Genomic DNA, 22882 nt, shown 5'->3' on the forward strand with positions numbered 1-22882 from the left:
TTTTACATTGGAGAAAAATGGCAGGTCAAAGTTTTAGTGAAGATGTTTTAGATTTCTGCAGCAATATTTGAAAACGGATCTTTACAGACGCAATCTAATGAAACCGAATAGGTTTGAACTATTTAACAAATTAAAAATGGGCAGGCAAAACTCCTCGGTCTCTAGATGTGCAAAGCTCACAGAGAGATAACATCAAAATGTTTTGGCTGTAGGTGCAGCATGAATCCGATCTAGAAATGATTCATTACAGTTCTCTGAATTTGCCTTCCATTTCATAATTGTGTGCAGCTTTTATGTTTGGCCATCACATAAAATCCATATAATGGTGTCTGTGATTGTGAGCTTTTGTAATGTGAACAAGTTGAAGAGTTGAAGAGGTTAATAAGTTTATAAAGGACTTTAAAATGTTAAAAAAGACACTTTAAGCAGCAGATATAAGATCATGCTCAAAGACACTTATACGTAGATAGGTCCGTGATTTATTTTTGTGTTTTTTGTTTTGTTTTTTTTTTGCTTTATGTCACTTAATTGTAGTTTGCAATTCATGATGAGAAATTTCTTATTCAGTCCAGACAATTTTTCACCGAAAAATTGTGCATATGAATTTATGTGAAAACCCACAGTGTGGCTATTTTTACACAGTCAGTGGATCCTTCTGGCTATATTTATAACGCCTCAGGGGTGCTAAGCATCAGAAGATGATACACGATGAGGTTGTTTTAATTAGAAACACGATAACATTAGCATTTTGAGAAACACACGGTCGCACTCCTTTATTGCACTTTACCACCATATGGCCATACTATGTTTTATCAGTAATCACGGCGCACTTTAGTTTTCCCTTTTCATTTGTTAAAAAAAAAAAAACACATTGATGATACGAAGTGTTCTGTCTGTGTTTTTATCTCTACGATGTTCCCTGCAGTCTATCTCCAAGTATTTACAAAATATTAATAAGCTTTGCGAAGTTATCTAGCTGATCTATGTTCCTATGGCAACAACAATCTGTGGCTTTTTTTCTTCTCCCACCCCCCCCCCAAAAAATGTTGCTGCATATAGTATTTAAAGAGCATCCTTACTTGAATCCCCTCGATTCTAGTAACGATGCGGCGAATCTTCTGCTGCATAGATTTCTCCGTCCCACCACTGCATCTGTTCATGTACCTGGACAATCCTTCAGTGGAAGGATGCTCCTGTCCCCCACATTCAACAAACCCATCTTTAACTCTTGTCTTCACTTTCCTCTTTCTCCGACCCTCCACCCAATCACTCCCTCCTCATCCTCATGCCATCCCATCACACCAAGACTACACGTCATACTGTGACGACCCCGTGTGTTTATCACCTGGTAAACCAACAACTAAGCCACAGTTTTGACTGCACTAACTGCCCGCAGAGTGTTGCATGCGTGCACGGATGCAAAAGTTTAAAAGTCGGATGCAGTGATCTCCTTCTGCACTGTAAAAAAAAAAAAAATAGCTCTGATTCACAGTAAATTGGAGACATTTTTTTTTTACACTGCGAGATGTTTTCTGTTACTTTGCCTTAACGTCCTCCTTTCAGAGGGTTTGTCAATCACAAACCCTCTGAAAATCTCGCAGAAATGTAGATGAAATCAGCGAAATATTTGTAAAAAAAAAAAAGGACCTAAAATTAATTTGAATAGTTGGATACTACATCTCACGAACATGTTACAACTTAGAAGTTTTCCAACCTCAGTGTGAAGTATTTATTTACCCTGAATTACATTCTTGAGACGAGGAGGAGTTTCTCTGTCTTTCTATAAAATCTAAAGTTAGAAGACTTTAGCTTTAAAAGTAAAAGAAAAAACAATAACACAGAGGTCTAGTAAAGTGAACTATATATATATATACACAGTATATAGCCTATAGGCAATGCTGGCCATGTTCCTGATTTGTTTATGTTATTGATTAAAGATGCTGACTAATCAATTTTCTGAAGCAGATGGAAAAAAAATAGACAAGCTATAGTTCCATGAAGTCTATTTAATATGTTTTTTATAATAGCATAAGTAAGTAAAGTTTATTTATAGAGCACTTTTTTTTTACATAAATTGTTTAATCAAGTTATCATTAGTTATAGTGCCTTGCAAAACTGCTCATTAACATTTTAGGTAAAATAACCAGTGTTGTTTCTTGTCCTTTATTTTTTGAGGCAAATATTTGCAAGTGTTGTGATACTTTTACAATAACTTGGCGTCTGTTTGCAAAAAAAAACAAACAAAAAAAAAAAACATGGCAGTAAAAACATCAGTGGGCGCATATGGCAACATAGAGAGACGTCTTCGTACAAAAGCTAAGATGAATTGTTGAAAATCTTGCAGAAAAATTGTTGGAGCCTCATGCAAAATAAGGCATGAACATAAATCTGCTTATACCGAACCCTAATCCTTATCCGAAACCTTCAGGCATGGGAAAAGGTGTCAATAGCTGGTTCCGATTAATGCAAAAAAATAAAATAAAATAAGATAAATAAATAATAAAGAGATGAATAAAATGTATTTGAGTGTAAAAGCAGCAGAGGGAGAAGATAAAAACACAAACTGACAAACTATGTAAAAAAGAAAGTAATTTAGAGGAGACATAGACAGACTGAGGTCAATGAAATGGAAAAGAGGAGAAATGAAGCCGTAATGCATTGAGCAAGATCACTGGAAATAGAGAGAAAGAAACTCTTTCACTGGGTCTTAGCAAAACATAGTTGCTTCAAGCTATTGTCAGTTCAATATCTGTTACCTGTAAATGAATTATGTTGTGTAATTAATATCATATGCCTTTTCTGAACCAGTTCTTTTCATGTCTTTCCATTTGTCTTCTGGTTTGTTTACAGTTTTTAGCTGCCGGAGCAAAATGTAGCATTTTTCTTTGCTTTTGTTGATTCCTCTCTGATCTCAAGATTCTTGGCAAACTTCAAAAATCTGAAAGAGGTTTTGCAGAGCAGGAAGAATAAAAGAGAGAGAAAAAATGCAGAGGAAATCGACTTCAAAGCGAAATGAAATAGATTTCAAAAGATAATAGAGGAAAGTGCCCACGCTTTAAGGAAGCAACGGAGACCAAATGATATCATAGAAAAGGTAATTATCGAAAGGAAAGTCCGTCCACTTTAGGATTTTCTGCCTGTGGGTTGAGTGCCAATCAAAGAAATGTTAGAGCATTAATCAGTTGTTTATGAGGCTCCATTAGCCTTTGCAGCTCCCCCACACCGAGAGAGAAACAGGCAGAAAGCAACTTCCATCTGCCAGAGGGAAAATTAAAGAGATCCACGGAGATAATTAAAACAATGCATTTAGCACTTTGGAGGCGACACTTATCACAACACGCAGACACAAGTGATGAATCTGCCAATTCACCAGTCCCTGAGAGAAAAATGGAAAAGAACTGCTCTGCAGAAATGCTACATGATTACAGCTTTTTAAGCTGTCAGGGGCTTAAAAACGGTTATTTTTACATATCGGCACCAAGTGGGAAAATATTTGTGCCTTTAACTTATGGATTATAGCATTTTAGGACCCAGCCATGGTTACTAATGGCAACTGTAATTTTCTGCAGTAAACATTTCATCCTTAAATATGCAACAATTTATTTTCACACATAAAAATAATGCTTCTGACTGTAATTACTGAAAGGATTTACCTTCCACATAGCACAAATTGGATCTTTTTTTTATTATTATTATTAATATTATCATTACCATGGAGCAAGCCTAGAAAATACATTAGGCGTAACATTTGTACTGGTCACACACAGGAAAACATTAAATTGAGCCAATCAAATTCTGGTGTCATGAGGAGAAGAGTACTCTGCATGGGAAGATTTAAACCAGGAACCCTGTTGCTCTGGAGATATTGTGCCAACAGCCACACGCTATGCAGCCTCTTAAATTAACGCAGGTAACAATTCATATTCTCACAGCTGCATTTGGAAATATTACAAAATGCACCAAGTACAGTACAGAAGGCATATATATTACCTTGTTGGATGCCATTCCTGCCCCCGGGGGTCCACTAGGGGTCTCTGGAGATGCTTTTGAGCAGCAGCCAAGGTTTTTGTGACAGTCCTGCCTATCCACGGCGGCAAAGACAACTTGTCAGACGATAAGCAGAAGAGCAATAACTGCAGCAAAGTTTGTCTGAAAAAAGAAATTGAGAAGAGATTTTCTGTTTGATTTATCTTTTTTGAAAAAAAAATGCGTCAATATTCTGCTGAGGAATCCCTTCATCCTTTTTCTTTTGCTGTAGTGAAAACTGTGTATCTCTAAGGTCCAGGTGGCTCACAGATTTGGACATGTACGTTGCTTGTACGTTGTTTAGCCTTCAGGTTTTTTCCCCCGATTGAAGTCTTGCTTTCTCTCGCTCTCTCACAGTCTTAATGAACATGTTTCTGTTCAGGTGGCCTCTTAGATTGCTTTGTGTCCATTTGGTGGTGCTTACATATCGTGTGCTTGCTGATCAGAAAAAAAAATAATAATAATTTCCTGACCAGCCTAAACCAATAAAGCTGGAAATTATATAATTACTGTCAACTGGATACATCTCAAAAACACCTCTAAAATCATTTGTAGTGACATATTTAAAACCTTTAGTCAACACCATAAATGTAACCTGAATTATGTTTTTTGAAGCATTTTCCCATGACATTTGCTTATCTTTTGCTGTGCATGTTAAATTCGCCTATAAATGCTACTTTTTGATTGAATACATTTTCAAATCTGGCATTCTGATTCTGACAGTAGTAGAGAATCTTGCATGCTCAGAATAAAAGACAGATTACACCAATGTCACTTTCGCTTTATCCTTTATACAGAGCGTTCTTTTTTCTTTCTGATTGACAGTTTTTTCAATAAAATATTTGTTCAAAACAGCATATGTCAGAAGACTAAAATAAAACAAGACTGTGTCATCATTCATCATGTGTACCAATCGGTTTTTTTTTGTTGGTTTTTTTTTTGGTTGCTTGTTGAACTGTAATGGAAAATGTCAGTGAGAGATTGCCTTATATCTATACAGACAATGTCAGAGACAGAAGACCAGGTAAAATGCTTAACGTTACTTTTGGCATGTGTGTTGTTGCTTTTTCCTGCCATGGTATTATTCTGCATGCAATCAGCAACATTTAAGTGTGTGTGTTTGAAAAGCTATGTGTGACTTTTTCTTGTTTTCGAACTCTCTCTCAAAAAAAAAACAAAAAAAAAACGTTCATTTTGATAAAACATGCTGTGGGCATATTGTATGTTTCTGTTCATTTTCTCTCTTTTTTTTGCCTACTTGTTTCTTGCTTTCTCTCTCCACACCATGTGGCTGTTTTGATTGTCTTTAACTCGTGTCTCCCGCTCAGGGCTCCCTCCTCCTCCTGCCATCGCAAAGAGAGGCTTGAGGGCTCGAGGTGAGATGAAACACGCTCCCTTCATTTGCTAGTGCCGCACTCGACTTATGTAACATTACAGAGTACAAGTCGATCTCACACGTCTGACTGTGAAAAAAATAAAATAAAATTTTTATCACGATCCCAGTCACATTGTGGCTTAAAAATTGTTGAGTCTACAGAATATATCCTTATATTTTTAAAAATCCAAATAAATTCTTTTAATTTAACATGAACTAAGTTGTGAGGTTGCTTACGGCTTCCTTCCTTCACTGTGACATTAAACATGGATGCTCTCTGCTGGGGTACATGAAGAACGTAGTAAGGAGAGAAGGATTTTAAGGAGGAGAAGTAGACTCTTCTCATGACAAGAAGATTACGACTTCACAACACGCACAACGCTTCGTAGCGCTTCAAGGGATTTATATTCCATCCTGCTCTACCACTGCACTGGATGAAACCAAAGAGTACCTCACAAAGCAGCTGAAACGCACAATCAGTATGCAACACAAAGTGCACACAACTCCAAATTGGGTGGTTGCTTAGAGATTGAAGGAAGTTGTGAAATTTTCTAACTGCAGCTCAAATGCAAAAAGCGCGTTTTGCTGTCAAAGAGGAGGCCCATTATATTTATGCCTCGCTATAGGGAAGAATTTCTCTTCCTTCTTCACCGCAAAGCCGAAACTGATGGTACAGATGCAAAAACCCTCCCACGTTTAACTGGGAATTCTTTCCAAGAGTGATAAGATATCCAAACGCAGGACGGGATAATGGTACTGGTAGCACTGTGATAGGAAGTTGAACATAAAGTTGGCTGCAAGCTAGTGATGTTTGAAAAGTCTTAAAGGTCCCTGAATGTAATGAGGAATAGAGGTGATGGAAAAATGAGCAGATGTAAAAAAAATATTAATAAATAAATAGTTAACATACTGTGCAAAGGCTTCTTGTTAGAAAACTTGCTTTGTGTTGCTGATGAGCGCCAGTCGATGTGAATCACACATAAAGTTCACACAAAGGCTTTAAAAAAAATCCACTTCAGAAAAAAGTACCCTCATTGTACGATTAGCTAAAGGTCAAAGTTCACCTTCAGCCATTCAAAATGATCCAACCCCTTTCTCTTAAATTGTATTTTATTTCAGCTGCGCTTCGTTCACTGAAGCCAAGCCCTGCTGGGGTTCACGGTGACATCACGCCTCAGGAGAGCGACGATTGGCTGGAGATGATATGGTCCTTTGCAGCAAGTTTGGTAGCTCCTGATGAGGAAGAGGAAGGTATTCATCAGCTTACTGAAACCTTCACATGTAAGAAAACATCCCTCACACTAATTCACCACCAAAAAAAATAAAATAAATAAGATTTACTGATAATTAATAGTCTTTTTTTTTATCATCCCAGCTGATAATTTATTAAGCTCATACATTTTCACCCTCATAATTACATGTCTGGAGTTGGAATGAAGATACATTTAAAGGTTATAGCTCATTACGCAGAGAAAATACTCTGTAAACATCCTGACTCAAGATTAACACTAAACTATCAGGTTTAATTCTTCAAACAAACAAAAATATAGTAATTAACTGCTTGCATATAACAGAATTACTGGTTAATTATAAGAGGCAGAAGAAAAACTTTATTTAAAGGTAGATATGTTAAAGGCCGACGATCAAAACAGGAAAAAAAAAGAACATGAGTAATAATCAATTTATGCATTCAGCTTTTGAGCTATTCCTAGTGGTATTTTTATTTTATTTTTGCATTTAAAGAACTATATTTGCGAGAATTAAAACCGCTGGACAGATTTCATTACATACATTATTTATGGTTTTTCTCTCCCTGTTTTGCAGCTTTTGGTTCAGAAGAACTCTGAGGGAGAGGAGGTGGGACTGAGCAACGATAAGATAAGCGTCCAAAAAAGGGGAGGAACTGGAAAGAGGAGGAGGAGAATCATACACATCATAGCATCATAAATTGTATTCTCTGTCTATCCTTAGCTGTCATCTGATCATTAAAAGAATATTTAAAAAATTGTCTTCCATTTCTTTTCTGGAAGAGACTGGCACAATATTAGTTTTGGTTCAGCATTCTCGCTAAAAAAATGAAGATACAGAAGAGTTTGTTCGTTGTACAGTAAGGTTTGTGACAAACTGCTTTGTAATTTATTAAAAAAGGCTTTTGCTAAGTTTTGACAGTTTCACTTTTGTTTACTTTTAGTCCACGCCATCTCCATTTGCAAATATATAAAGAATAAATAAGTGTTTTGAACAGTACAAGAGCTTCTTAATTATATTCAAATCACGTTTATGTAGCGAAAAACCAAATTCCTAAGTCTTACAAATATATTCTTTTGAAATCGCAGTTGCTTACTTGGTTGGAAAAACTGAAAAGCAGTTTTTGTGTTGCTACTTAAACACTTGGACATAATTTACAGCCCTTCAGGGCTTTTTGTTGTAGAAATACAGAAGCACGCTGTTAGCCACCGTGGCATTAACAAACAGTACCGAAACCTATATTTTCCTCCCTCTCCCTTCTTCCCTTTTGCTCTCCAGTCTTTCCATTTATCCTCGCAGCAGGTGGTTTGAGGAGAATGTGACCTATGGCTAAACTGTTCCCATGTCAACTTTAGCCAAATTATGAGGCAACAGGAAAAAAAAGGAAAAAAAAGAAACAGTAACAGGAGGAAGCCTGCATGGAAAGGAGCCAGTCCTTCACAGCGGATCCCTGCAGACTCAGAAACATGAAAATGCTAGGAAAATGGCACGAAGTGCTCTGGAAAATACAAAAGTATGAAGTCAAAAAGCACTAACGGTTAAAAATGCCGCTTTATTCCTGTTTTATATTTTATTGCGTATCCGTGGTACACTGTGCCTGATGGTTTCACCCCAATTTATTTTTCTGTCATTTGTTATGTGTAGAGTTTTATTTCTTCTCTAATTAGTCACTTTTGCCCATTCCATCTTTCTTATTTTGTTTTTGTATTTTAGGAGTTGTAAACCTTTTTTCCTCCCCCAATTATAAAGTAGCGACGTGTCTTGCCCTTGTTATGAAGGTCGTCTTAAAATGTTTTCAGAAATTGAGTGTGCAAGTTTTAATCCATTGTGACTTTTTTTTTTAAAATCAATTTTAAATTAATCATCAACGCTAGCATTTGCATAAATGTCCTTTAGCAGATTGCAGAGAAACCTTGTTGTTTGTGCAGCCATCCACAAACTTCTTATAGGATATTTTATCACTCTTCTTACCAGAAATGGAAAGAGATCATTTAAACTGATCGTTTCCTGGCCTGGTTGAGGCCAGGATGCAGCTTAATGTTAGACAAATTTAGCTTCCCACAGCCAGGTTTGATGAATGGTTGGAGTCATTGTTCTGTTTTACACCCAACTGCGCTCATGTTTCAACCTGCTAGCAGTGGATCCGAGGTGAGTCAAAGGACCTTTGAGATATTAATGCAAAGGTACCATCATTACCTCTACTACTATGCTCAACAGTTTGCACTGTAATCTTATGTTGATTTTGCCAAGTATACCTATTTTCATTGTGATTATGTTTTTTTTTTCTATCAAGTATTTAGCTTAAATATGTAAAACTTTGTGTTTTATTGCACTTCTAATCAATTTTCTTTTTAATCGAGGCTGGAAATTTATTCAATAGTGTTTCAGTGGCACAGTGACCCCAATCGCATATCAAATTTGGTTTTAGAATGGATAAAGGAGGGTGACGTTAAACTACTGGGACGGCCTACCCAAAGCCCCAACCACAACACTTGAAAATTTATGAACCATGCTTAAGAGCTGGCTCTGTGCCAATAAAACAACCACTTTAAAGGAGCTCCACCAAGAAGACAGGTCATATATCCAGCTAGAATCACGACAGGAGCTTGTTTATGCTGACGGACAATATTTGTGAGGGGGGTCATATATACATTCCCACCCCGCAAAGTATAGGCCAGAAGAAAAACCCCACATAGAATTGAAATGTAGGCATCCAACTTTTGAGTTTTTTAAAATGTATTAAAGTTGTTTATTGCATCATTCCACCCATGGTGCGTTAGCCCGAAATTATTAAGACCTGCAACTGAAGTAAGAGTTAAGTTAGTTACGAAAAGTAGAAAAGTCAAACCACTGAACTCTTAAAGAAATCCTAATATGTAATTTTGAACAAAATCTCACGTTTTTCATTACTTCAAATCAAATGTGGCACTTTAAACCACACTAACATATACATATATGTATGTATACATACCTGAAACTGATTCCTATGGAAACACCAACATAACAAGTGTCAAGATGGTAAAAGAGGTCCAACAGCCCCTGTTGTAGTTTCATCGCTGCCATCAAAATGTAGATGACAGTTAATCTCATCAGCAAGATAATGTGATGAGGTAAAGGCGGTTAATCTTTAAATAATTGACAAAAAAATACTGACACACACCGACACACACACACACACACACACACACTTACACACACACCTGGTTTGGATTCCCGGCAGTAAAAGCTATGAATAATGGATCCTAGTTTTCCCTGGCCTGAGGGAGAAGCTTTTAAACGTAATTTGTTGCTTTAATTTATTTACACAACCTGGCAACATCAGCCCTCGGGCTGGGTGCATTATACAAAACTGAGCCACACCAGGAGGAAACCACACACACACACGCAGACACACACACACACACTTATGACATGGCTGATGTGACACACACCCGTCTGTGCCAGGTATGAGGCATGACCCTGAACTTCCTGTACCTACGTTGGGTTTCAGAGGCAACTTACTTCACATGCTTTGGAAGAAAAAACTTTGATGAGAAATAAAGTGATAACGACTCATTATTCCCCCGGTTGGCAGCATTTATCGCCAGAAGTTCTCAGTTTTCACTTTTGATCACAGCTCTCACCCAACAGGTCTTGGAGTATTTGTTTTACCAGAGCTTTATTAAAAATGTCACGCGACATTGAGCTTCACGTTCACTACTAAGGACGGGCTCAAACGCAAAAGTTCAAGTGCAAATTATCACATCGCGAATGCGGCGAACTGTAAACATCCATTTGCCATGATTGCAATTTGGGAAATTTATTGTGTGCACTCAAAATGTCAATTCTAAATTGTCAATATATCTGCAGGTTCTGGAGTACACATATTATGTTTTTTATCTCTTTAACGATCATTTTTGTATTTTTTCTTTGTCATTTTTTTTTTTAGCTGGTCCAATGTTCTTGTGATTCTTGTCATACCCTACTCGTCCTCTACCGCCCTTGCTCCAGCTGCCCCTACTACTGCCTGCTCTGTATTTCTGGTCAGCTTATCCTGTTTCCACCTGGGATAATGTCCCTGCATCAGTCTACCTCTGTCAGACACCAGTTTGGGCTCTCTTCTCTCATACTGGATCTATTCTCTTTTTTCTGCTCATCTGTTAATATTTGAATATTATAAACATTCCAAAAACCAAAGGAGAGAATAAAATTATTTTAAAGATCCAAGTTTAGGTGAGAAGTAAACAAGGAAACGTCTCCATATTTAAAACGACACACAGAGTTTCACATCAAGGAGGTTTGTGAGGGATTTTAGAAGATCTCGAAAGAATTTGAAATCAGCATTTTTTTTATTTATTTTTTTCCTGTATGGAGAATAATAAAAGAGCGGCGGACTTTCAAAACAATCCTTACCAGGCCGAGATCTGTCTGTCTACCCAAGTTCACTCTGAAAGCAGACTGCCGCAAGCAGAAAGAAGTCTTCAAAAAGTCTTCAAAATGCCATTGCAAAATGGAAACGGAAAGAGCCGTGCCCAGATTTGATCTACTTTAAATTTTGTGGGGGTGATTCGAAACAGACCTCCAAAAGCTTCTCACGGCTCAAAGAAAGGGTTGGGACAAACTTTCCTCAGAGTGAAGTCAGAAACTTGGTAGAGTTACAAGAAGCTATTTCAGCTAAATGGGGTCCGAAGGGCTGATGTATTTTTATTTAATAATTAAAGCTGTGCTAATTGTTGGTGTAAACCTGTAGTTAACTTCAATTAAATTACTGTCCTTTCCAGACAATGCAGACATCAATAAAGGAATCAATATCTGAACACTTCTTTTGGCAGAATTTATTTATTTTTCTGCTCTCACTGCTCCCACCCTCCACTGCCAAATTCACTCTGAAGAGCTCAATTTGTCCTCTTCCCTTTTCAAAAGCCCATTCCTGTAAGGTTTAGGCTGCTGTGATTGGTAATTTGACAGATCAAATAAACACGATGTGAGGCTGCCTCTCCGACCTTATTTGGAGGAAGGGAAACTATCCGCCACTTTGTTCTGCAAATCTGTTTGATCCTGGCGATATTAAGGGAAGGGGGGAAAAAATAGACGAAGACAGGACTGAGAATGGTGAGAGTTCAGGAGGAGAGTACAGTTTCTTTTGATGTGGGTGTTGAACTGTGGAACCTTTGTTTGGAAAAGCTACATCACATCAGAGACAGAATGAAGGCTTTACGCTTAAATCGAACATAAAGCAGAAAAGTCATCATTTGATCTGATCTTCAACCCGCACACATCAGCTCCGTTTCAGCGGATAACCTGTGCAAATTCATGATTAGGTAACTGAATCCCTCATTATTGGAATTGGTTATGGCCTCATTCAGGTTGAGAAACAACCCATTAAGTCTAGTTTTTAAGTAAGTGGATCTATTATTCTTTGTGCAGCTCCTTTTAGAGATGCTTTAGTTTAAAAACCTAAATGCATTAAATGAGCAGCAGGAATTATCACCCGGATTAGTTTAAGCAAACAAACGCAGTTGTGCTAAAACCTTTGAGTTAGCTGATATCTGACTTTTTAAGGAACTTATTTAACTCGTTTTTCTTTCGTTTAGGTTTCAATAAGCTCCATGCAGAAAGACCCCAGGCTAGGACTCAAACACATCACCTTCTGGCTGGGTCAACAGTGCTACCAGCTGGGCCACTGTGTGTCTAAATTCAAATATGTCATTACAATTAATGCATATACTTGAAAATCCAACAGGTAAAACATTCGTGGCTTCAAAATTTGTACATCTTTTCTTTGAAATTAAAGCCGACAAGACCCAAACAACTTCTATAAAAGGATACGTTTTGCTCCAACAATACCTGTTTTCAGTGTTAGGTGCTTAGCTATGTTAGGCTAATGCTAGCATGTGTACTCATGTTTTTTTTTGTTTTTTTTTTGTTTTTTCCCATTCGGATTATTTGTCTAAAAATTTATTTTGGGGTGTGAACAAAATGATGTTATTGCCATAGTAAATGTGCTTACAACATCGTAAAGTTTAATAACCAGCCGTTCAGATGCTTTACTTGCTGCTCTGTGCCCAAATGGGTAGGCAGAGGACTGAAAAATTAGCCGTAGTGGCCCATGTAAGTCGCTAACCTAAAGTCACTAACCTAAAGTCACAGACTGTACATCAGCAACAGGTATGAGTTTAGTCAGTGACTGATGCTGCTCATTAAAAAAAAAAATGAAGTAAGCTCGTGATATTACGCAAAAAAAAATAAAAATCTAATTTTTTAAAAGGGCGGCAAATCCCCCCCAGTTTTCTTTTATTGAAGGACACCTATTGTCAGATTATTTACGGGGATATTTCATCTGACTCCTCATGCAGCTCTCTGTATGACAGTGTTTGTCAGTGGAAACGAGCAGGATATTAAATTTGCTGGTGAGGTTTGTCAAACAGAGTGTGGCTTTCTGTCACTGCAGCAGTGAAAGGTAATCTGTTTCTCCATGCAGCTGTCACGATCAAAGGGATCCCACTCCCATGTCTACCACGCACCAAGGCCCACATGGAAAACACGGCACAATGACGCCCCAAGATACACCCCGGCACGTTCAGCACACACACGCGCGCGCGCGCACACACACAAACACACACTCAAACCCTGACTCGTGCAAGTCCTGCGACTTACATTTACACACAAATCTTGCCTCCGCTTGATGTTGTGTGCTTCCCTTAAGAAGCTTGGCTCCTGCTGTGAGCACAGCAGTGAAGGAATGGACACAAACACACACTGATGAACACAGAAAAGCTGCAAAGCCCAATCCCACATGAGAGCGAAGCACCAGCTGGAGCTCAAACAGCATTTAAAAGAGACAAAAAGAGAGAAAACAATATTATTTTTGGAATAGTGGTAGCATTTTCTTTCTCATGGTTTTGCATAAGAACTTCTTCGCGACGAGCTAAATGAAAACGAGGTTGAGATATGTTTGACTCGAATGTAGTCTGTTCATCGTTTCAGTGCTGGATTTCCACTCAACGACAGCTCATTCGTCCCGTGGAGCGACATCTCACTGGCTACATTGTAGAAAACGAAATGTGTCAGTGATCGTCTTGTTGTTCTCTCTGCCTGCTTCTTGCATCCCATGAACTCAGCCATCAATTCGTGGAAGTGCTGCAGCAGCTTTTGCTGCTACACCTTCACTATGCCAGCCCCCTCTTCCCATCTCTCTCCAGGGAATCTGCCCAACCCTCCTTTCATGCTTTAGTCATCCTGCCTGGGCTGCGGCAATGTCCCTCCTGGCTCAGTTTCCGAAACACTCGCATTTAGAACTGTCCTCCTCCTCTCACTCCACCCAACGTGTCTCGCGGTATCACCGCTGGATCCACAGGGATGATGTGTCGTTGTTTTTTTCTTTTAAATCCAATCCTAACGCTGCTAGAAACCCACAGCAATGGCCTGTCTGAACTGTCACCAACCTGAACCTGCCACATTTATCTTACCAAGCAAACAGCAGACCGAACAACCTCAAAGTTGTGTCATAGGTCACGCTAAGCCAAACATCCGCACGACGTTGCTTTCCTGACAGAAAGCGCCGCTGCGTATCGGGAGCTCCTCGAAACAATCGTTAGTATCGCCTGTCTTTGAATTGCTGGAATGCGGTTCAGTTAAAGCAATTAATTGATTGACAAAATTGCTGCGCGTACTTATTTCCAGCCAATCCTTCAGCAGACTGATCGATATTCCAATCGATGCTGCGTCCAGAAAGGTGGATGCTCCGTAGTGACCCTGCGGGGCAGGTTTAGCGTTATTGCACATGATATGAATCAAATGTAGCTGTTTGGTTCAGATGATAGTCAGAGCCCACCTGCTCCATAAACAAAAGAAAACCAAATTGAAAGCCAGCGCGGCGTCGCGCACCATATTATGTCAGTCAAAAGCAATATAAGCAAATTATTCTGAGATTGAGATGTCCATATTCTTCTGCGTTCTTCGCTTCCCCCCCCTCCCCTTCAGCCCCAGTCCACAGTAAGTGAAGAGAAAGGAGTGGTATTTAATCAAAGAAAGTGTCACATTAATTCAGACAAATCTAAGCAATCTAGTTTTCTAATAAAGCTGTCATATTTGCATCCGGTGACTTACACTCACCCACGTCTTGAGATTAATTCCAGTCACAACCTTTTGATTTATGAATGAATAATTCTAAAGAGGCGTCTGTCCCTGTGAGCATGTGTGTGTGCGCGCACGCGTGTGTGTGCGTGTGTGTGTGTAAATTGGCAGCTGCAAAGCCTCACTTTTTAATCTCTGAAAATCACAAGATTTGATCGCTGATAGCACAGAGAGGAGGTATCCGACACAGGATTTGAATCATTGGTTTCTTGTTTCAGACCAACTGCTAATCTCATGCTTATCTCATTTCCATTCCTGCCGATGGGCCGTGCATGAGAATTTGTTCCCACTTGACATTGTCTTTCCATATTCATCCCTTCAGTGGTAAAACCCAAAGGTCATCGTCTGCTCTTTCCAGTGTGCACACAAAAGAGAGAAGGAGAGACAGAGAAAGACAGGAAGAGAGAGAGACAGAGAGAGAGAGAGAGAGAGAACTCTTTTTTCTGCAGCTGTTGTTTTTCTCTTGCTTTTTTTCTTCAGTAAAAGCAACACAGGAAAAAAAAACCATTCAAGGTTAGTCATTTTGCTGTCTTCTGTTTTTCCTGTTGTTACACCAGAATTACAATGTTTTTCTTCCAGTCGTTTCCCAAAATCCAAGGGCGAGCGAGATGAGGAAATGTTCCAGCATCTAATCTGGTGTAGGAGCCATGGTGTATTAACCACATAATCCTTCATGACTTTTACAAGTATATGATTTCCAAAGGGCATTTCTAACCTCCTGTAAGACTATGTTTATGGTTTTGTTTTGTGTTTTGGAAACCTATTTTGTAAAAGGGTGTTAAGCAAAGATATGAAAAGACATTACAAATAAAATTGCAACAAAGGAATACAAAATGACAAAAACACAGACAAATGAAGTCTGAAATAGAAAACAAGATGTACAATGACGTTAAATTCAATTGTAAACATAGTTTATTGATCCCAAAGTTAAAAAAATAATTGCTGTTGTAACTCATATTAATTAAGTTTCTTCACACAGGAGGATGCTGTTGCTGTGCTCCTTTATTGGATGAAACAGTTTCTTACTTCGTCTCAATGGCTGAGCCCAATTACCTCATAGAGTAAGCTCATTTCAGCCACTTTTACCCATGATCCCATTATTTTAGTTATGATCTAGATTTAATTACCAAAGGTCAGAGGTCAAATTAAGATGCTTACATTACTGCAAACACTCAATCTGTCCATCCATCTCCTGCTTCATTTGAAAAAAAAAAAAAGTCAAGAGTTTAAGTTGCAATTCCCTTCATTGTTTCACTTTGAGTGAAACCCAGATCATGATTTCAGCTGTGAAATAAATCTTCCCTTACTCATTTCAGAGGAGTATCTTTGATATCACCTTGTTAGTTGTGAATAAGAGCAGCGGGTAAGACTGAGATGTCAGCTTGGATCAGCTTTTGGCTCCTTCTAAGATTTTCTGAAGGGACTGTGGACTTGGCATCACCTAAAAGTGGCCAGGAGCCAAATAGGCTCGTATTACTTTTTGTGAAGATCCCAGATTATATTTATTTTTTTTATCTTATTTTTTTAAATCAAAAGAGGCCAACTGCTGGTGCCAGATTACCGTCTTCTGGGCAGATTTGGCCACTACTTCCATGAAAGACTGGACTGCGGTTTAATCCCTCTTTCTGATGTTTTTTTTTCTTTCTTCAAAAAGGTGCGTGAAACTGAAGACACTGGAGGAAGATCTAAATCAAAGAAACAACAGCTGATGTTAAGCTGGTGTAGTGGGAGCCTTTGAATGTCACTGCAGTGTTGAGCTACAGTCAGATACGCGCAAAACTTTGCTTTATTCTCCCTTCAAAGGCTCCTTGAGGGAATCCGAGTGGAGCTGGAAGGAGCCGTCTCAGCCCCACCTCCTGTAGAAAGTCTGACACAGGAGAGAAGTTTCACTGTCGGCTGTCAGGCCTGGGAGAGGATCTCGTTTGTGCTGAGTGACTTGGAAGTCAATGGGGGAGGAGAGGGGGAAAAAAAATAAAAAATCTACTGATGCTTTTCGCTCTTGGACTCCTCTTTGTTGCTCTTTATTTTTCCTGCTCTGCGCAAAGATACAAAAGGAGGAATGAAGCCTGTTTGGGTTGCAGAGTTGCGACAGGCTGGAATCAGAGATAAACTGAACACACCAGCAACTATCCATGTACACGTCTTCATTGAATTGGGCTCTGTTATTTTGACTTTTATCTGTTTATAGTCATAATTATTGGAGATTTTAAGAAACTTGGGGAGAGAAAACCATATGCAGATGACTTTGTGAGACTGACAGCGGAGGAACAGCAGGTAGCGCTGTACAGTACTGCACCCTGCTGGCTTTGCTATGTGAGCACGCTGTACCCTGTCACCGACTACTACAGTTAGTATATGAAGGAGGTTTCCAGGATGAAGGTCAGAGGCAACAACACAAATCTCTGTCAGTGTAATGGAAGCTGAGCTTTCAGTGCTTGTTCACAATGTGATTGAACACATCTCATGAATTTTCCTGGAGGACCAGCGGGTGTCTTGTGCTGAAGTCAAGTTCAGGACTCTTTACTGACGTTGCAACAATGAAACATCGTGAAATTTGGTGCAGTTTTCCAGATAAAAACAAACAAACAAACAGACTATAAATAACACCCACAGTCATGCACGTTTTCCCACATTCCTCCTTACTAAGTCCTCCTTTAAATAGATTTCATCATAACGATCAATGAGGTGTTCAGCTCTTTACGTTCCCCAGATCAAACTCCAGCACTGAAAAGGTGCTGAATCTGCTCAACAAGGCCAGGGTTTCTTTAGAAGTGACCCTGATGGAGAGTTCCTTCAAGTTTCTGAAAGTTTTCAAAGTTACTTTCAACTTTCTTTTATTTATTTTTTTTATCACTCCACCAACAACTACTTTCAGAGGATTAGTGTTTTTTGTTTGTTTGTTTTCTAAAGTGTATTAATTCAATCTGACCTATAAATTATTGAGGCAAACAAGTAAAAAAAAAAAAAAAAAAAAGACATTTCCAGCACATTCCTAAATGCCAAAGATGGCAGGTTGAAAAAGGGAATGCAATATTTTTCCTCAAAAGAGCTGTTACCTATAAACATAACATTCAGAAAACTATAAACTAAAGGATTGTGTGTGAGCCTTTTTTCCTCACTGGTCCAGAATGTAGCTCCATTAAAATAAATTATTTAAAAATGTATTTAAAATAATTGTCAACCAGCCCATTCTCAAAACAAACATTATTCAATATTTTTGAGAAGAACTTTTTTTTTTTTTTTAAGTGTCTATTAAAGGGCCTCATTTAATCCAACGATACAAACCTTGTTGGGGGGGCGGGGGGGGGGGGTTCTGCTCCATTTCTTCACGCTTTCATCTCTTCTTTTCAGACAAAAATCAAAAGAGAAACATGGCAAGCTTCTTTTACAGCAGGAACCGCATGTTCTCTATTTTTATTTTTTTTTCTAGCTTGCGACGCACTGATGGGCGGATTTACAGCCGCGTCATCTCCTCTGACGGCCGCCGTTCCGTTTGAAGCCTTTACGTAATGACGTGAGTAGAAATAGCTGCGGTGAAGTCACTTTGACTTTGTGATAACGGTAAACGGTGAGTAATAAAACAAGATCTAGTCCAATCTTTACTCAATAAAATATGTACGGATGATTTAAACGTAACACGTGACGTTTATTTATTGTACTACACGCCCTGTTTTTTTTTTTGTTTTGTTTTGTTTTTTTTTTTATACCAAACTCGTGTTTTTCACAGTCGTTCTGCATTTAAAGTTTGTAGTAAATTAAAGACGAGACGCATGCCTTGCCATACTAATTATGAACAAAAGTCTGTTTGCTCTTCAGGATAAGTTATGGCTGTTTTGCTGAGGAAAGTGAGACGCACCAACGCAGCAGCTGCCTCTGTGCTGGAACGTAAGTGGCTGTCTTCAGAGGAGGCAGCTGGGCTGACCCTTCAGACCAGACTGGACAAACTGCAGATCCGGTTACACAGACTCGGTCCCACATTCGCAAGCATGGACAAATCTGTCCTCGACCTCAAAAACACTTCTTCCTTATTAAGTAAAATTAAATAAATGAGTGTAGCACACCAGCAGTGTGATTGGTGTGCTGTTCTGTCTCTGATAACTAAAGTGCATTGCTAAACTATTATTTTTTGCAATTTTTTTTCACTTTGCAAACTCTAATTTCAATGTGTCTCATTGTAGTTTTATGTTAAAGATGGACAGATGCATTTTTGTGATTAAAAATGGTAAGTCGTCTCGCTTTCAACATCTTTTAGAATTATGAATCTGAAAAGTGTGGCATGCAAATGTGTTCAGTTCTACTGAATTAATTACTTTATGCAACCAGCTTTTGATGCAATTACAACAACAAGTTGTTTAGGGTTTCTAAACTTTTGCTCTTATTTTTTTTTTTTTACAAGATTGCACAAGCTCAGTATTACTGGATGAAGAACCTCTTTTGGCATAGGTCCTCAAATTGATTTAGCTCTGGACTTTGACTAGACCCTTATAAAACATACATCATTTACTCAGTTCCATTGTAGTTCTGGCTCTGTGTTTAAGTTGTTGTATACATATGAGGAGATTCAGTCAAAGAGTAGCATTAATATATTTTTTTAAAGGTAAAGCAGAATAAAAACAAATCAAACCATCCTATTTGGATTTTTTTTTTATATTTGAATGACTTGTACCACTGTGTCGCATAAAATCACATGCATTCCCAATAAAATGTCAATATTCATTTTCAGAAGCAGATTTCCGCACAGATTCAGAGATCCGGTCTCTGACTCGAGCAGACCTACACGAGCTGTTTCCCGGACCGGAGAAGCTGAAGCTAAGACGGATCATCTTCAGAATTATAAAGAAGCATGTGAGTTTTTTTTTTTTTTTTCCTGCACTTTGTGTGCTGCCTCTTTGCTGCTCATAGAACTGCACAGTGTGCATAAATTCTCACCAGTTGGCTTGTTTTATTCATGCAGAAACCAATAAATGTACTCCTGAAAGAACTCGAAGGTTTCGTGCTACCGTACTCCCTCAGGGGTAAAATAGTTTTCCAGTAACGCTACTAAAAATCCCACTACAGTGTTTTTCCCTTCTAACACACATTATGCTTTCTTTTTCAGATTCTCTATCTTGCAGTGGGGTCTTGGTTGACTACCTTCATACCCTGAAGGGCATGAAAGATCAGCTGAACAATGTGCAGAGTGTCATTGAAGCTCACATTCATTTACTGGAGGACATCAGTAAAGCTCAGCCACACCAGGAACAAGACTCAGGTTGTTATGAATCGTTATTGTAATGTGTGGTTTTGGTAAATGTTTTCTAAAAATCTGTGGACTCGCGTTTTAATCAGTGTTTCTTTTTTATTGTAGTAATTCATTAACTTTACCTTTAACACCGGTTGTGATTCAGTGGTTTTCATCTAACCTGTGTTTGAACAGATAAAGCTTTTTGAGCCTTAATATTTCCAGTCTGTGCTTCTGGTGGTAAAAACCTTCTGAAATTAGTTGGAAATGATCATTACGCAGCCGTGTGAAATCTCACAAAGACCTCCGACTCAAATCGTAATACGGTCTTTTGATTATACTTACACTTCCTTCAAATCTGATGTTCTTTTGTTCAAGTTATTTTCTTGTTAAAATTCAAAGATCCTCTAAAAGAAGCTGCAACAGTATTCTTTCACGCTGCTTTCCATTATGTTGTCTGTCCACACAAAAGCAACGCTTTACAAAGCCCTGCAAATACAGCTAACGTAATACAAGAAGACTTGCCGTTTTGTATCTAATAGCTCACTCACTTTGAGGTTAAAACAGATTAAGTTCTATGATTTAAGTAATAATTTAATTAAACCAATAAAAAGCTAAGGAAAAGTGATAACTTAAAATGGGAATGTGGAATAAAATAAATAAAACAGAGTAAAGTAAAAATTACTGCTGAAAACCATAATCAGATTGTTATAATTTTTTTTATGTACCTGATAGATGTTTTATCCAGCCCTGGCACAAAGGCTCCCAGTCTTTCACCAGCGCCTTACATTACACCAGAGAACGGACATTCATATGCAGCTCAAGGTAAATCTCAGGTTACTTTCTTTTATATATATTACATGTACATTTCTGATGATGTCATATTTTTGTTTATCTGCCAAGTATTTCTCTGGCATAGAATAATGTTTTAATCTATTAATGATCCAGCATTGCCTTCCTATTCATCCAACACCGTAGCATAGACATTTTATTATTGTGATAAGTCATGGTGCCACAGATTTGTGGGACATGGCAAAAAAAAAAAAAAAAATCTTTGTTATGGTTGTTGCTACTTAGCAACACTGGGTACACAGTTTGCAAAAGTGGCATATAAATATTGTTACAATTACCATCTAATAATGTTAAATAATCTCATGGTGATGGTGGTAAGCTACATTGTAGTCTGTGATTCAATTGGAGCCTTGCATAGTATGACATTTGCTTTATGAAATAGAATTATTTGGATTGGCTTTTTTCAATCACAGAAAAAAAAAGATACACTTAGATTTGAATGCAAAATGTCTCCGACCATTTTTACAACTTCTCTCAAGCAAAATTAGATCTGATGGATTGAGTCTGTCACCAATATTATAACTTTAATTTTTATTTCTAAAGTAATTTCCATCTAAAATTTTATTTAGTCGATCGGTTCACAAATGTTCATTCGTTTCCCGCAGTGATGTACCAGATGGTTGTCGGTGGTAAAACCTTTGATGCCCATCTTCAGCTCATGGCCGAGGTCCAATCCCAAGTGCGGGACCGGGTTCAGCTCATTTCATGCAGTCAGGACGGCCAAGTTTTCCTAGTCTTCTGCCCAGTCACTTCCCGAACAGGGACAGATGTTGATGGAGCCATGCGCAATGTAACAGGTAAACAGAATATCAGATCAGACAAATTAAAATGAGATTCATTTATAATTTTGCTTCAACTTGTAGTTATTTTTCTGCGAGGTGAAGATTTGGTAAATTGTTGAGCAGAAATGGTGTTGGTAGTCATTTATTTAGATATGTATTTGACTTAAGCACATTCTACTGGAAGAAAATCTATGAAATATCTATCTCTATGATTTTACTCATTTCATATGTGTTGTACTATACCCAGTGACCTTTATTATATAATATTCAATGATTTACACTTACAACTAATGAAAACATGACATCTGTGATGAGAATATTATATAAGACCAATAAAAAAAGTACAGAAGTGTTGGCTTAATGAAAGTATGTTTTATACCTGATTATGTTTGTTATTTTCTAAAGGTATTCTTAATCTGACAAACAAGCTATTCTGAAACACATATTGTAATGTAATGAACATGGCTGTAAAACGTTGTAACTTTTATTCCACTAGATGTCACTATTTCTCCCCCGCTTGACCTTTAAGTTTTAAGTTTTCCCAACGGCAACAATAAAGGATTCTTGTTTTCACAGGAGGGGAACCTGTTATCCTGGTGTTGATGCACCACACACTTAGCATCAGGCCTACAGCAACAAGGAGGATGTGGTCGGATTACTCGAATATCGTGCTGCATGTCAATATTTTCTACCACAAGAAAGCGCGTGGACTGTTGAAGTGTCAAGAAAATAATGCTGCTGTGATCCAGATACAGAACAAATTACTTGAATACTGCACTCCAAGAAGCAAATGGGCCGTGACTGGTGGATATAATAGCCCTGACATTGACAGCTGCTCCCATTTGGACGGTGAGGGCAGCGAGTTTGGCTTTAGGTTGTTCGACAGTGACAGTAGCAGCAGCAGCACCAGCAGCAGCAACAGTGATGCTAAAAGTATTTGGGGGCCTGTAGAATAGAGGTTTATATATTTTTCTCTCTTTTTTTTTGTCAGTTTACAGTGATGTGAAGTTATAAACGTATTCATTGTAAATTTCAATACTGTAGTTGTCTTGGGATGTTGTACTGTAGTATATTGTGACTTTTATATTTGTCCTTGTATAGGTTTCCTGTAAGCAATAGTGGTGTTGAACAAATAAATAATACAATTCTGTTATACCACTTGCAAATGTAATCTAAAAATCCAATAAAATAAATTTTCAGTCTCTAGTTTATAATTAATTTCATATTCAGATTGTATTAAGAGAAATGTTTCTACTGCCTGGG

At 38.1% G+C, this 22882-nt stretch overlaps 2 protein-coding genes across 10 annotated transcripts in view; both read left to right on the top strand.

Annotated features, from left to right (window-relative positions):
* Positions 1 to 7431, top strand: part of LOC103144154 (triadin) — a 14935-nt gene extending 7504 nt beyond the window's left edge. The window contains exons 3-7 of one of the 7 annotated variants that reach the window (XM_016675798.1): positions 1307 to 1348; positions 5027 to 5050; positions 5355 to 5402; positions 6521 to 6652; positions 7226 to 7430. In XM_016675798.1, coding sequence (XP_016531284.1) covers positions 1307 to 1348; positions 5027 to 5050; positions 5355 to 5402; positions 6521 to 6652; positions 7226 to 7248 — 269 coding nt within the window. In that variant the 3' untranslated portion in view covers positions 7249 to 7430. Of the gene's footprint in view, positions 1 to 1306; positions 1349 to 5026; positions 5051 to 5354; positions 5403 to 6520; positions 6683 to 7225 lie in introns of all 7 variants that reach the window. The other 6 variants (XM_007561002.2, XM_016675800.1, XM_016675801.1 and 3 more) reach the window with 6 other exon arrangements.
* Positions 7432 to 18226: 10795 nt separating this feature from the next.
* On the top strand, positions 18227 to 22823 carry LOC103144156 (uncharacterized). 3 transcript variants are annotated; one of them, XM_007561005.2, is made up of 9 exons: positions 18251 to 18332; positions 18581 to 18649; positions 18943 to 18986; positions 19488 to 19609; positions 19719 to 19779; positions 19863 to 20015; positions 20721 to 20810; positions 21443 to 21634; positions 22196 to 22823. In XM_007561005.2, exons 3-9 carry the CDS (start codon positions 18947 to 18949, stop codon positions 22573 to 22575), a joined length of 1038 nt encoding a protein of 345 aa, XP_007561067.1. In that variant the 5' UTR covers positions 18251 to 18332; positions 18581 to 18649; positions 18943 to 18946; the 3' UTR covers positions 22576 to 22823. The 3 variants fall into 3 exon arrangements, with proteins under 3 accessions (XP_016531365.1, XP_016531366.1, XP_007561067.1); XM_016675879.1 differs by lacking the exon at positions 18943 to 18986 and having other exon boundaries at positions 18227 to 18332; XM_016675880.1 differs by lacking the exon at positions 18943 to 18986 and having other exon boundaries at positions 18242 to 18332; positions 18565 to 18649.
* Positions 22824 to 22882: the final 59 nt, after the last annotated feature.

This window comes from Poecilia formosa, unplaced genomic scaffold, assembly GCF_000485575.1.
Source record: "Poecilia formosa unplaced genomic scaffold, Poecilia_formosa-5.1.2 Scaffold122, whole genome shotgun sequence".
Classification (NCBI taxonomy): Eukaryota; Metazoa; Chordata; class Actinopteri; order Cyprinodontiformes; family Poeciliidae; genus Poecilia; species Poecilia formosa.

Excerpts from the sequence above, each read along its gene's own strand:
- LOC103144156 (XM_016675879.1), top strand. The coding sequence starts at position 18,589 with ATGGCTGTTTTGCTGAGGAAAGTGAGACGCACCAACGCAGCAGCTGCC. Across the intron at positions 20,016-20,720 it reads ACACCAGGAACAAGACTCAG|ATGTTTTATCCAGCCCTGGC; the intron begins GTTGTTATGAAT and ends TGTACCTGATAG. Across the intron at positions 21,635-22,195 it reads AGCCATGCGCAATGTAACAG|GAGGGGAACCTGTTATCCTG; the intron begins GTAAACAGAATA and ends TTGTTTTCACAG.